Source organism: Carettochelys insculpta, chromosome 3 (assembly GCF_033958435.1).
Source record: "Carettochelys insculpta isolate YL-2023 chromosome 3, ASM3395843v1, whole genome shotgun sequence".
Classification (NCBI taxonomy): Eukaryota; Metazoa; Chordata; order Testudines; family Carettochelyidae; genus Carettochelys; species Carettochelys insculpta.
The window spans coordinates 128,793,916-128,808,633 of NC_134139.1; the positions used below are offsets into that span (position 1 = coordinate 128,793,916).

Here is a 14,718-nt window from a genome sequence, read left to right on the forward strand (position 1 = left end):
TGTCCTCCATGAAGGAGTCCCTTCTTTTGGAGTGTAATCACCAAGATCCAGACTCTTCTGATCTTTCAGAAGACCATTTACAAGATTCACTAACATGGCTGCTAATGAAGCAAATATTATCCACAGTATTGCATAGGGAATGTGAATATGAGATGTGCAGTCTGATATAATATACTGATTTATTATATTTTTAAAATAATTTTCAAAATTTTTAAAATAATTTAAAATAAAATAAAGTCTTGGACACCTCATGTTACTTAAACGTGTACATAAAAGATTGTCATAGTAATCTGGCATGAAGGGGGTGAGGATAGGCTAATATGGAAAAGGTTAACACTTTGAGAGGAGAAAATAGCTGTGATATCTTACTGGAGGCATAGTTAAGTTTCCACCCTTAATTTACTACATAGGCCCAGCCCAGTGCCATTAAGTGATTGCATAGGTACTACAAGGGCGCATATTACCTGTATTTGTGCCAATTAGAGAATGTATTAGGAGTCAGACCCTCTTCGTAGATGAAGGAATCACTAGCGAATTAAAATTCACTGCTTGATTATACTGAACATTGGCTGTGCAAAGACAGCCTTTCGTTAACACATTTTATTTAGAATATATATTGTTTGGAAGATAATGCTTTTAACTCAAATTAAATCTAGCTTCGAGTAGCCTCTTTGTGTTTACTTTGACCAGACTCTAGTCTCCTTTCCATTATTTTCTAATGAATGCCTCAAATTACTTCAGTCTTGAATTTGACATAGTGGTCCCACATCACGTTGCACTCTAATTTGTCAGTGACAGACACGGGTGGCTGCTCTGAAGAAGTCATTAGAAAAGGATCAGAACTTCTGTGTTGTGTTCAATCACTGTAGATTTTCTTGGAAGCTGGAAGCAGTAACTGATCCAACAGGACCCCATGTTTGCCCTCCTCCCCCACAAAAATATCATGCAGGTGCAACTTGTGCTTATTTTTCTGTATGCTTCTCCCTGGCCGTGTCTACACGAGCCCCAAACTTCGAAATGGTCACGCAATTGGCCATTTCAAAGTTTACTAATGAAGTGCTGAAATGCATGTTCAGCGCTTCATTAGCATGCGGGCGGCAGCTGCACTTCGAAGTAGGCGGGTCCTTTCGAAAAGGAGCCCCATCTGGACGAGACGCGCAGTGGTGAGCTGCGTCAATTTCGAAGTCCCCTTATTCCCATGAGCTCAAGGGGACTTTGAAGTAGGCGGGGTCCTTTCGAAAAGGAGCTGTGAGCCGAAGCCCAGGTGCCAGCTAAGGGTCCAGTGGGGCAAAAGGGGGTGATGCCGCACCAGCAGCCACGCTAAGCAGCCAGGGCAGGCTGGGTTCTTTGGTTTGTGTTTTAGTTCGGGTACAGCAGCAAGAGGAAAATTTCACTTAGAGAGGCTTTAACAGCTACTTTTTATTTATACAAAGATAGAAACAATTTAACTAAGACAAATGATTAAAGTACAAGTTAGTACTCGTGGCTTTTAAAGGGGGAAACAAACACAATTTAACTTTAGAAAAGTTTTAGACAAACTAGCTAGCTTAAACTAATACAAGTAATGTGTACACAAGAAAGGCAAGTTGCAGGTGTCATTTTCACCCCTGCCTCTTAGACCTGGTGGAACCAGAGTCTTTCCTCAATTCCTATAGGAAAGAAGTGTAATACAGGTGTAATTCTTACCCCTGCCTCCTAGATCCGGTGTGACCCAGAATCTTTCTCTCAATCCCTTGGGAAGAAGTAGATACGAACCAGGCGTCCCCAGTCTCGGGAGTTAATTCCAGACCTGGCCAGCAGGTGTAGGTGATTTGAAACTCAAAGGGGGGTGGGCTGCCAAACCCCTTTATACCCCTTTTGTCACGGAGGCTTCTTCCTGGTCTCAAGTGGCCAATCGGGAAGAATGTTTTTGAACCCCAGGTTTCCCAGGGAAGATGCAAGGCTCAATTTGCACCTGTGAATTGTGGACAATTGGGCACCTTTTGGAGGTGATGGGTGGGGGTTCCCCGTTCTGCCTGGGGAAGTGATCAGGCGTGTCAGTCACCGAGATCAGCCAGAATGGCGGCCATTAGCTAGCCCATTCACTGTCTGGTTTTTGTATATAGTAGAGAGGCTGGGCGAGACAGCACACCTGCGTTCCCAGGACATCAAAGGCTACCTGTCTCCCCTGCTTATTTCTCTCTCTGTCTCTCCCGGGGCGGGGGGAGGAGAAGAAGAAAAGGCCGAATGTGGGGTTCATGTCTGGCTACAGGAGCCCCATCTGGACAAGATGCGCGGTGGCAAGCTGCATCAATTTCGAAGTGCTGCTGCTGCCTGCATGCTAATGAAGCGCTGAATATGCATTTCAGTGCTTCATTAGTAAACTTCGAAATGGCCATTTGCATGGCCATTTCAAAGTATGGGGCATGTGTAGACGTAGCCCCTGTGAGCATGGTTCTGTGTTACGTTAGTTAAGTCATAGCTGGCTTGCTTTTATCTGAGTCTTAACACTGAGATATTTTAAGACAGTAGAGCTCAATAAACTTGACTAGTAATTTCAACAAATATTGGTGTGAGCTGCTTCCAGTTTTAGAAATTAAATTATATTTCAATACTTAGTCTTGATAGCCATTTCCTTGACATGGATTGAACACAACACAGAAGTTCTGATCTTTTTCTAATGACTTCTTCAGAGTAGCCACCATGTCTGTCACTGGCAAATTACAGTGCAATGTGATGTGGGACCATTACTTCTTTTAAACCTGAAATCATAGGCAAAAAACATGCCAGCACTCCTTCCTGAGTGGAATTCAGTTCACATCGAACTGAGTACCTAACTAGAATTGCTGAACTGACACAATAGTCCAGTTAAGTGGCAGTAGTGTACGCTAGGTCAGATGTCTCATCCATGCGTAAATTATAGATTATAATGGTCTTATTATTGACTAAGCATTAAACAGCCAAAAGTTGACATTTCTGTGGACCAATTTCCCTTTGCATCCAAAGCAATGTGCTTTTAAGAAACCTCTGGGACAGCTATTAGATATGCTGTGCCTGAATTGTGGCTTGTGTAATGTGTTTAGTATTCCGTGTGATTCAGTGTCTGTAGTCAGGTTTTGATCATATTGTTTTGCTGATTTTGAAAGGCTTTTGATAATTCTGGTAACTATGGCCATGCACTAATAAATCTTTTAACATAATTTTCCTTTCCTAATCAGATAAACCTGTAACATGTGATTCTCCTTTCTAGAAACAAATTGTGATTTGCTGTTGTCATATGGCTAACATTTTTGGATTAGTGGTTCTTTTAAAAACATTTTTTTTTTTTTGGCTGGAAGGTATTGCCATATACTTCAGCATGAGAGTTGGCTTTCATTTCTCGTGTCCCAGAAAAGTAGAACAGTGGCTCCTCCATCTATCTGGAAACCTATTTGTCTTGCGTATCCCCAAGTTTCACGCCATTTAAGAACTCTTGCTTACAAAATCAGGCATAAAAATACAAAATTGTCACAGAATACTCAAAAAAAATTTTTTTTTATAAAATCAGTTGAAATATAAAGTTTGTACTTACATTTAATGTTTCATACACACAGCACTACAAAGTCTATGAAATTTTAGTTTGTAGTAACTTTTGCTAGTGCTCTTTCTTTAGTCTGTAGGCAAATATATAGCTGATTTGAAATACCCACCAAAGTAGGCATCCTTCAGTCTGCATAGACTATGGATTGCGCCCTTTAAAGTTTCAATTGAGGACTTCATTTACAGCATCTATTGTGACTATGAAGACCCACACGAGAGTGACAGTCCTTGCTGCATCTCTTGCAGATGTAGTGGGTGTCTGGCAAGTCCCTTATTGTGCTTTCTGTGCGCTCGCTTCTCCTCTGCTAGCTGTCTGATCTTCATCTCGCCCTTCTGAAGGCCCTTGTGTAACCCCTGCCTCCATCTGCTGCGGTCATCTGCTAGTTCTTCCCAGTTGTCCAACTCAATGTCTACGTCTCTGAGGTCTCTCTTGCAGACATCTTTGTAGCGCAGCTGGGGGCGTCCGGGAGGTCTTTTGCCAGAGGCTAGCTCACCATACAGGATGTCTTTTGGAATCCTTCCATCATTCATCCTGTGGACGTGGCCAAGCCAGCGGAGTCGACGCTGCATGAGGAAGGTGTGCATGGTTGGGATTCCAGCTTGCTTGAGGACGGCAGTGTTGGTCACTCTGTCCTTCCTTGATATTCCAAGGATGCGCCTGAGGCAGCGCAAGTGGAAGACGTTCAGCCTGTTTTCCTGGCGGGCATACAGGGTCCAAGTCTCGCTGCCATAAAGGAGGGTGCTGAGGATGCAGGCTCTGTAGACTTGCATTTTGGTGTGAGTGTACAGCTTGTTGTTATTCCACACACTCTTGCTGAGTCTGGACAGAGTTGTGGCCGCTTTTCCGATCCTCCTATTTAGCTCAGTGTCCAACGACAGGGTGTCAGTGATGGTGGACCCGAGGTAAACGAACTCGTGGACGACCTCTAACATATAGTTGTCAATGCTGATTGATGGGGATTCAGCAACATCCTGACCGAGTACGTTTGTCTTCTTTAGGCTGATGGTAAGCCCAAAGTCCTTGCACGCTTTGGAGAACTGATCCAGTAGTTTTTGAAGCTGGTCTTCTGTGTGAGACACTATAGCAGCATCGTCTGCGAACGGCATGTCTCTGATGAGGACTTCTCGCACCTTAGACTTAGCTTTCAGTCTTGCAAGGTTAAACAGTTTCCCATCAGATCTTGTGTGCAAGATACCCTCTGTTGAAGATCCAAAGGCATGCTTCAGGAGGAGTGCGAAGAAAATCCCAAACAATGTCGGAGCAAGCACGCATCCTTGTTTGATGCCGCTCCCGATTCTGAAAGCATCCGATAATGCGCCGTCATATTGGATGGTTCCTCTCATGTCTTCGTGGAATGACTGGATCATCTTGAGTAACCGTGGAGGACAGCCTATCTTGTGGAGCAGTTTGAACAGACCATCCCTGCTGACCAAGTCAAAGGCCTTGGTCAGGTCGGTGAAGGCTATGTAGAGTGGCTTTCTCTGCTCCCTGCACTTCTTCTGCAGCTGCCTTAGAGAGAAGACCATGTCAACAGTAGACCTCCCTGCACGGAATCCGCACTGTGATTCGGGGTACACCCTCTCAGCAATCTTCTGGAGTCTTCCACGGATGACGCGAGCGAACAGTTTACCAGTGACGCTTAGGAGGGAGATTCCACGGTAGTTGTTGCAGTTGCTTCTGTCTCCTTTGTTCTTACACAACGTTACAATGTTAGCGTCTGGCATATCCTGTGGAACCTCACCCTCTTTCCAGCACAGGCATAGTAGCTCATGTAGGGGTTCCAGGAGTGTGTCCGTGGCACATTTGATTACCTCTGGTGGTATACCATCCTGACCAGGGGCCTTTCCTGCTGCAATGCTGTCGATGGCTCTCTTCAGTTCATCCACAGTCAGTTCTTGATCCAGTTCATCCATTACTGGTAGGAGCTCGAAGGCATCGAGGGCTGCGTCAACCACAACGTTCTCGCGTGAGTACAGCTCGGAGTAGTGCTCAACCCAGCACTCCACCTGTTTGGCTTTGTCAGCGATGACTTCACCAGATTTGGATTTCAGAGGTGCCATCTTATTCTGGGTGGGTCCTAATGCCTTCCTCATACCCTCGTACATTCCTCTGAGATTACCAAAGTCGGCACAGGTCTGGATGCTGCTGCATAGCTGGAGCCAGTGGTTGTTGGCACAGCGCCTGGCTGTCTGCTGTACTGTTCTTCTGGCCTCTCTAAGTGCTTGCTGGGTACTCTGGCTCGGTGAGCATTTGTGGTCCAGGAGTGCAGCGTGCTTCTTTTCAATGACTGGAATCATCTCATCGGAGTTAGCTTCGAACCAGTTGTTCGTGTTTCTAGCTCCTCTTCCAAACACCGACAAGGCCGTGTTGTAAACTGTATCCCTCAGATGTTGCCATTTGGATGAGTGGATCTGAAGCAGTTTCATCTAGGTGCCTTTTAGTCAGCATGGGTGCAAAGAAGACATATCAGTAAGTGGCAGGAACAGAATACTGAAGTTAAAAGGGAAAGGTCCAGATCCCACATCTCATGTACAGTAGAATCCTAAAAAAGTCTGAAGGATAACTTAGTCTGTATCTGTAAAAATGAGTTCTGTCGCGCCTTAGACACTCGCAGATTTATTAAGGCATGCATTTTTGTGGCTAAAATCCACTTCACCAAATGAGCTGGAGTGGAAATATAAAGGCATATTTGTAAGAAAATGGCTGCAAAAGAAAGAAGTTACTATCTGTTGTAAATTAGGGTGATTGTGGCCATTCAGTGTAGTTGAAGGCAAGATGTGAGTATGTATTGAGGGGAAGTTGCCTCCCTAGAGTGTTAACCAATTTAGACCTTCACTGAGGCCTAATTATATAGTTTTGAAAAGTGCAAATAGCTCCAGCTCCTCTGCTTCCCATTGTAGTGCAGCTTTGAATTTTGACTGTCTCATTTATGAGAGAACTAGGACTTGAGGGCCAGAAGCAGGCAATTTCTCTTGTGGCCGCTAGATGGTGCAGCAGCATCGTGTTTTCCCATTCTGTGTGTTTTTTTTTTTTTTAAATACAGCGTTTTGATTCTGATGTGGTCTCACTTTCACTTAGATTGGATGAATGGAGTTCTACTGTACCCCTGCAATAATTGTTTTAAGAGTTTGGATGAACTGATACATGTGTGCACACAAAAGCTACATTACTACTTAATCCGTATTCCTTGGCTATACCTCTAATAGAAGTAGTCTAAATATCTTGTCTTGGGGGTTAAAAAATAAACCTTTGCAAACTAGCAAATCAGTTATTTTTTTAAAAGGGCAGTGGTGAAACTTGAACTTGCCTAAATTTTTACTCAAACTTTTTCTAGCACAAGTCAATAATAATATTAGCAGTGTGAACTCTGAAACATTTAATGAGCTACTCATTAAAGTATTAATTGGTTTTGCACTGGCAAGGTCTAATCTTAATGGACAAAAAGTACTTCCTTGGAGCCCTGTAGACTGAAGTTGGACTCTCTACAGGAGCAGGTGTCGTCCAGTTGGTTAGAGTAGCTTGCTTGAGCTAGGTATTAACCAAAAGCAAAACCCCCAAAAACCCACCCACCCCAACTTGTTCAGACTTTGAACATTTTAAATAGTTTACTCAGGATTGTTAGGACTTGCATTTCATCTCTCACTGCCTGACCATAGTGGTTAGGCTAGTGCTACCTCCGGTCAGTAGTGTTATTCATACCAACTGCTGGACCAACATGTAAGTGTGAGAGAGCTATAAATTAAAGTTGGTATAAAACACAAGGGCTGGGTCTACACTTGCCCCCAACTTTGAAGGGGGCATGTTAATCAGGGTGATGGGACATTACTAATGAAGTACTGCAGTGAATACACAACACTTCATTAGGCTAATTCTCCCCCGCGGCAACTTCGAAGCGTCAAACTTCAAAGTACTGGAATGCATGTAGCTGTGAGCACTTCAAAGTGCCTTTGTTCCCCAAAAGTTTGAGGAGTAAAGGCACTTTTAAGTGCCTGCAGCTATACACATGTGAGCACTTCAAAGTTTGACACTTTGAAGTTGCTGTGTGGGAGAATTAGCCTAGTGAAGTGCTGCATATTCACCTCAGCACTTCATTAGTAATCTCCCATTTCCCGGCTTACCATGCCCCCTTTGAAGTTGGGGGCAAGTGTAGACAAGCCCAAGGTGATAGATTTGTCTATCACTTTATCTACTATAAATGCTTGATTTCCTTGTTCCCATTTTTCCTCAGTTTGTGGTTTGTTTAAAAAAAATTATTGTATGGTTGCATGAAAGGATTTTACATGAACCAATACCTGACTCCAACTATGAGATGAGCTGTATAAGGATTTAATTTAGCAGCTTTTCTATTTAAAAGAAACTCATGTTTTTTCTTCATCTATGTCATGAGCTTATTTCTAATATTCACAAATGTCCAATTACATTTTTGTCATCTCTTTGTGCATTGCAGCCCCTGGAATTACTGTGGCACTCATTAGATGAATGGCTGGTTTTAATAGCTACAGAACTGATGAAAAACAAAAGGGACTCTGCCAACATTACTTCCATTTTGCTAAAGCAAAAAGGGCCAAATCAGCAGGATGCTACTCTTAAGCCTGCTTTTGACGCTACAGGAACTGAGAGCAGAGAGAACCTGCCTGCTGACACAGGGGATTCTAAAATAGATGATGTTGCCAGGAAGCAGGAAGCTTGTGCGGATTGCCAGGATGTTATCTCAGTGACAGCAAACAGGCTGAGTGCTGTCATTCAAGCATTTTATATGTGCTGCTCCTGTCAGATGCCTCAGAGGTAAGGAGAATTCTGGTCATTATCTAAAATTTGTTTTTTATAATTAATCTTTACCTTGTAAAAATATAAATTGTAACATAACTGATGACAATCACGGGATTACTCTCTACATCTTTTATTTTTTCAAGTCTTTTATTATTTTTCCTGATACTTCTAAACAATGCAGCGTAGCTTCCTTTTCTTAGTGCTGCTGCTGCCTCATAAACAACTTGATACAATTCTGATCACATTGAGGATCTTGAGTAATTTTTGGCTTTTTTGGTGTATCACTCATGATATTTGTGGGAAGACATGATGGCTGTGATTAAACTACTTCTACTTTATAGTCCACACATAATGTCCTCTTAGTTTCACATAATTGTCTTCATAACTACTATTTTAATTGTGATGTCACAAAAAACAGAATTGTCATTTTATGTAAAAATATGCACCAGGGCAGAGCTCATCTGACTCAGTGTCGCAGAATATTGTAATGGGATACAAAGTCTGTCATCTCCAGCTCACACCCATTATGAATTCACTCCTAGGTTAGTAGACACTTAAAAAAATTACCATATAATGTCTGTTCTAATGGTCCATATGAAATAGATTGGTCTCAGTAAATAGACAAGTGTGTCCATCATAACTGAACTCTTGTTTGTCAGACATAAAGAAGTGAACTTGACTTGAGAATCTGCTGTTTGCCCCCAGAAGTAGAGCACCATGGCTGTGTCAACTCTACACACAAATCTCAAAAGGGGAAATGTCGAAAATCTAAATTGAAACAAGGGATTTCAAAATAACATGGCCACGGACATAAAGCGGATTGTCGTACTGGTCCACTATTTTGGAAGAGGCCCCTGGTCTTTTGAAAGGGAGCGTCCATACAGCAACATGATCCCTTTTGAAAGAGCAAGCCAGGAAACACTATGCATGGGGTCACATGGCTGACAAGTCCTTCCAGGTCCTGCAGCCAGTGGCTCCCTTAAAGGGCCACTCCCAACTATACCCACCCTGCACACACACAGCACTGCAGAGCAGCAAACAGCATTGTGGGGAACCATGCTCTGGAAAGTAGCTGCACGTGTAGCACCACCAGCTGCCCGAGGCTGATGCCTCCACCAACACCAGGGCTCAGATAGCTCTGCAGCCCACAAACCCCACCCCGCCACTGGCATCCTGCAGGTCCTGGCCCCAGGGCAACCTCCACACCCCATCACCTGCGGTGCCTTTGGAGCTACCGCAGCAGCATGGACTGGTGGGAGAGGCTGGTTACTGGGCCAGTGGGACAATGAAAGGTGGCTCCAGAACTTCTGAATATCGAGGCAGACATTCATGAAGCTGTGCCAGTGGCTCGCACCTGCCCTGTAGCATGTGGACACCCACTTGTGGCCCGCACTTCTGGTCGAGAAACATGTGGGGATCGTGTTTGGTGGGACACCAATTCAGGGTGGGCAAAGCCACTGTTGGAGCCATCCTCTTGGAGGTAAGCTGGGCCGGGGCCCCATACCCACAAGTGTGTGCAAAGTGGCGGCCAGGCCCCTGGGAGGGGTGCCCTGCAGGGGAGGGGCATGGAGGGGCCATGAGGCTCTCTGATGTGCAGGCTCACATGTCAATGTCCCCCTACACAGAGGTTGTCCAGGCAATCAACCGTGTGATCCTCTGGAGGGCTGTCTGCCTTGGAGACCTGGATGCCATCATGACGGGATTCATGGCCATCGGGTTTCCCAACTGCTTTGGTGCCCTCAGTGGCATCCACATGGCAATCCCTGCCCCGTATCACAGCGAGGGCCGCTGATAAAGCACAAGGGGTGCCACTCGGTGGTGCTGCAAGCCCTTGTCAATGCCCGGGGCCAGTTCAGTGATATCTCTGTGGGCTGATCTGGGTGATCCCATGACGCCCAGGTATTTTGGAACTCCAGGCTGGGGAGCTCCCTTACGGGGACATCACCATATCACCGTTCATAGTAGCTGATAGGGCGTACCCATTGCAGCCATGGCTGATGTGCTCCTACGCAGGGTGCACCACCACCAGCCAGGATGCTTTTAATCACCGCCTCAACCACATTGCAATACTGTGGAGCGGGCCTTCAGACACTTAAAGGGGTGCTTCCGATGCCTGCACGGGTGGCTGGACGTCAGTCTGCTCAACGTCCCTGGGGTGGTCATGGCCTATTGTGCTCTGCATAACATAGTGGAGGGCAAGCACGAGGGTTTCATGCAGGGATGGGCTGTGGATGGGGTCCCACGTATGAGCTGCTGCCCGTGTCTCTGTGCCACCAGGCACATGGGGATGGGGTTAGGGTCTGGGAAGAGCTCCAGGAGGCCTTCGACTGGGAGCCTAACTGACCCTCCCTCTGGCCCACGCCCACCCCTGCGTCGTGGCTTGCGCACACACAGGGGACACTGGGGTGTGCAACACAATGGTTTACTGAACATCACTTAACCAACACGCATGTAAATAAACTGCACATGAACAAAAAGTGATGTGGGGTTGTCATAACTGGGGCATAGATATGGGGGGGTGAATGAGAGAGAACTGTGTACAAGGGGTGGGGGTATGCCCCTATAGATGGGGCCATGGCGTGAGTATGAGCGGGCCTGGTCCTCCACGGAGGTGGGGGTAGGGGGATCGTCAGCGGGTGTGGGGCCCCATCAGAGATGGGACGATGGGGGCCCTCCGCTGGCAGTGGGGCCAAGTGGGCTGGGCGGGGCAGAGGGAACAGGCTCCCTCTGGCCTGCACTGTCAGTGAGCCAGAGGCCTAGTGAGACCTGGGTGGCCAGGGAGAGGGTGGCTGGGTAAAGGTGGTGATTTTGGGGGCAGCAGGTGTGAAAGGGGGGGGTGAAGGTTGGGGGGTTGGGCAGGGGAGCAAGAGGCTATAGGGCTGTAGCTGCCTTGCCCCAGACGTCCCTCTGCCAGGCCCTGTACTCCTGCTCTGTCTGGTGCCACTTCTGGAAGACAGCCGTCTGCTCCCGGCTGGCAGCAGTGTGGGCCGCTGCGGCCTTCTCCAGGTCAAAGTGACAGTGGGCCCTGTGGGCATACCTGGGTCCCATTGGATGGTGGGGCTGGTGTGCTGGCGGCTGGGATGGGACTGGTGCGGCCCTGGGAGGATAAGCTGTGGAGACATGAGGGGGAGAGGGGCCACCCAACAGTGCTGCTGCCTGGCCCCACCCACTGTCCTCAGGACTGCTTGCCGCAGCATCTACTTGCCTGACACCTCCGCCCCCGCCGTGGGTCCCCTGTGGCTGCTGGTGATGCATCTGTGGGGCATTGGCTGTCTGGTCCCGCCATCCTTTACCGCTTGGGAGGGTCAGGGCGCTGTCAATGGGCGTGGGTGCTGGATGCTGCCATGCCTGGGTCTGGGATGCAGATGGGGGACACAGGACACCCCCCCCAGGCTGTCTGATCCACCCAATCTACCTACCTGGGGCTCCGGAGAACAGATCCGGGGACACCAGTCTTGAGGGAGCCTGGCTGGAGGTGCCAGAGCTGACCCTGATGAGGAGGGGTCCTTCATTCTCTGAGCTGCTCCCTGGCTCCACCGCCTCAATAGTCCTGGCCAGTTGTGTGGGTCTGCGTTGGGGTCGGAGTCAGGGCCAGCTATGTCGCTCATGGCTACTGGCTCAGGGGCGTCCTTTGGGCTGAGGAGCTGGTCCAGTGCGTGGTAGTGCAGGCACCTCGGGGTGGCCCCTGCCCCGGCTATAGGCCTGCCTCAGCTCTTTCACTTTCAAGTGCATTTGATCAGCTGTGTGCTGAGGGTGGCCCCACTTCTGCAGCCCCAGCAACAGCCGTTTGAAGGCCACTGCATTTTGGGGCCCCCCCAGTGCTGTGCACCAGCACGTTCTCTTCTGCCCAGAGGCCAAGAAGTTATTTAATCTCGCCTCTATCCAGGAGGGGCCCCACCTTTTCTGGTCTTGGCTTGCCTCTGGCGACCCCTGAGGCTGGGAGGAGGGGGCCTCCTAGGGGTTCCCGGGGTGTGGGGGGGCTCACCATCTGGCCGGTGGGCTGAGTGGCAGTGGTGTCTGTGTTGCTGGAGCATATGCCAGGCTGAGCTCATGCTCCTCAGTCTCTGAGCATGCTCTCAGCTTCCTGCAGAGGGTTTCTGGGGCCATGCAGCTTTAAGAGGCTGGCCCCAGAGACCGAAGAGCCCTGCTGGGGCTCCCTAGAGTGTTTCCATGCTCCCTGTGGACACCACCATGCCGGACGCACTGTTTTGAAATGGTGGCCCTGGAGTGTCTATGCATGCCCTATTTTGAAATTCAATTTCAAAAGGGGCTGCTCTTCCTGAAATCGGATGGGATGAAGAATTTTGAAATGGGAGCCCCTTTTCACCGAAAACAGTTTAGAAAGAGGCCTTTATATGTGTGAACGCTCTGCGGCCTTTTTTGAAATTGGGCCCCCTTTTGAAATTAATTTAGAAACTGGATTAGTGTAGACGCACCCTGTAGGTGTTAATGGGATAGCATAAATGCTTGTACTGCTGTTTCCTGAGGTTTTCTAAGGCTAGAGAATTTGAGTGTTGTCCATGCAACACTTTTTTCAAACACAAATTTCAAAGAAAATGTACCTGCTTTCTATGTATACTTAATGGTAGGAGCAGTAAAAAGCTTCTCATCTAACTCTAAAATGTTAGATTTCAATCCAGAGGGCATTTCCAACACAGAGAAAAATTAATTGAATACTGATCAGTTGCAAATGCAGATTTTCTGACATCTTGTATAACATGTCCTCTTAAGCTGTGAAAGGATCCAAACTTTTACAGTCTCCCATTATTTCTAAATATTGAGTGTGTTTTGTAAAATCAATTAAGGTCATGTTAATGTCTTTTGTTCTGTACTACAAATTTAATTATTCATAACTATGTTGCTCATAGATTTGGAAAACCATGTTTCTTATCAATGCGGTTAGGCTGACCTAATCTGCAGTATAGCTAATCCTTTGTCAACAGGAGAGCTTCTCCCATCAGCATAGCAATTTCTTCATGGGGAGGTGTAGTACCTACCATGTGTATAGCTAGTGTCTCCACCAAGGCTATATCTACACTATGAAAAAGATTGAATTTGTTAAAGAGGACTTTGTAACGCTGGGTTTTATGAAGTTGAAGTTGAGTTTCTGCACCTCCCCACAAAGTTGACTTAATGCATCCCTGCTAAGGTGCCAGAATTCAACTGTTGCAGCAGTGCATTATGGGAACCTATCCCACAGTTCCCTCAGCCCTGTAGTATTATGGGTTTTTTGCTAGTGTGTTATAGCAGGGGAATGCTCTTCAAGTGGCTGTGGGTATGTGACGTCATCTTCCAACACTGCACTGCCCTCATTCTTCTCCCGTTGAAAACAAAGGGCCATTTTTCTGAACTCTCCCAAATGAGAGAAATTGTTTGTTGTCCGCATTACAGACCTTTTAACCAAGTGTGTCCTGAGAGCATCCAGTTGACTAAACCATGTCAACAAGTTACTTGACTAGTTTTCCCATGGTGAAAGAGCACCAAAAAGTGGAAGAATCTGGATCCATGTGAATAGGAAAAGACTTAATATTCACAAAGAAGAAAAGTAGGGAATCCCCAGGGAAAGAAAGCCAAGCAGATGGTTGACTTCAGAAGCCGAAGCACCCAGCTGCCTGTGCCATGTCAACAGGTTGCTCAACTAGTTTTGTCTCAGTGAAAGAACACCTTTCATTTTTAGGCAGCACATCAGGAAACTGTCAGTCCTGTATACTATAAGGTTTATGATAACAGTGGATTAAAACCAGATCACATGCAGAAAAGTAGGGAGGGAATCACAATGTGAAGCACCCAAATGAGCAAGGGGAGCACCCAGCCAACTGTACCCCGTACCCATGATGCCCAAGTGGAACAAACTGGCTCCATGTGACTAGGAAAGAGCTATGGGAGCACCCAGCTGACTGGGCCATGTACCCATGATGCCCATGCGACTCAGGAAAGACTTCATATAATTCTTCAGCAAAGTAGGAAAGGAGGAGATTTAGGGAATTGCAGGGGAAAAGAAAACAATGACTTAGAAAAATAAGGGAGTACTCAGCTGCTGGTCACATCAAGGGGTGGCACCGCTACTTTTCCCCCAGTGAAAAATACAGCAAGCAGACCACTCCAGCGACTGTGGCTTCCACAAGCCACATGCTTTGGGAAGGGAGAGTGCTGGAGGAGAGTCTGGGGGCTGGCCCCCTGCCCCCCACAGCAAAACTCAGCTGGCAGGAGCCAGCTGAGGGACCTGTTGACATGGTTCAATCAGTGGGTTTCTTAGGTGGGGGGCAGCCCAGAGAATTCATGCTTCCCTTTGTGGGGCCAGCCCCCCGTAACCTGCTAACATTTTTCTACCAGATGTGTGCCTAAGGCTATGTCTACACTAGCCCCCAACTTTTGAAAGGGGGAGCCTA

The 14,718-nt window shown here is 47.0% G+C and overlaps 1 protein-coding gene across 5 annotated transcripts in view; it reads left to right on the forward strand.

Moving 5' to 3' along the window:
* HACE1 (HECT domain and ankyrin repeat containing E3 ubiquitin protein ligase 1) overlaps positions 1-14,718 on the forward strand; it is a 124,844-nt gene that overhangs the window by 38,111 nt on the left and 72,015 nt on the right. For all 5 annotated transcript variants that reach the window (XM_074990820.1, XM_074990817.1, XM_074990819.1 and 2 more), the window contains one exon: positions 8,007-8,344. In XM_074990820.1, the coding sequence (XP_074846921.1) occupies positions 8,007-8,344 (338 nt within the window). The remainder of the gene's footprint in view (positions 1-8,006; positions 8,345-14,718) is intronic.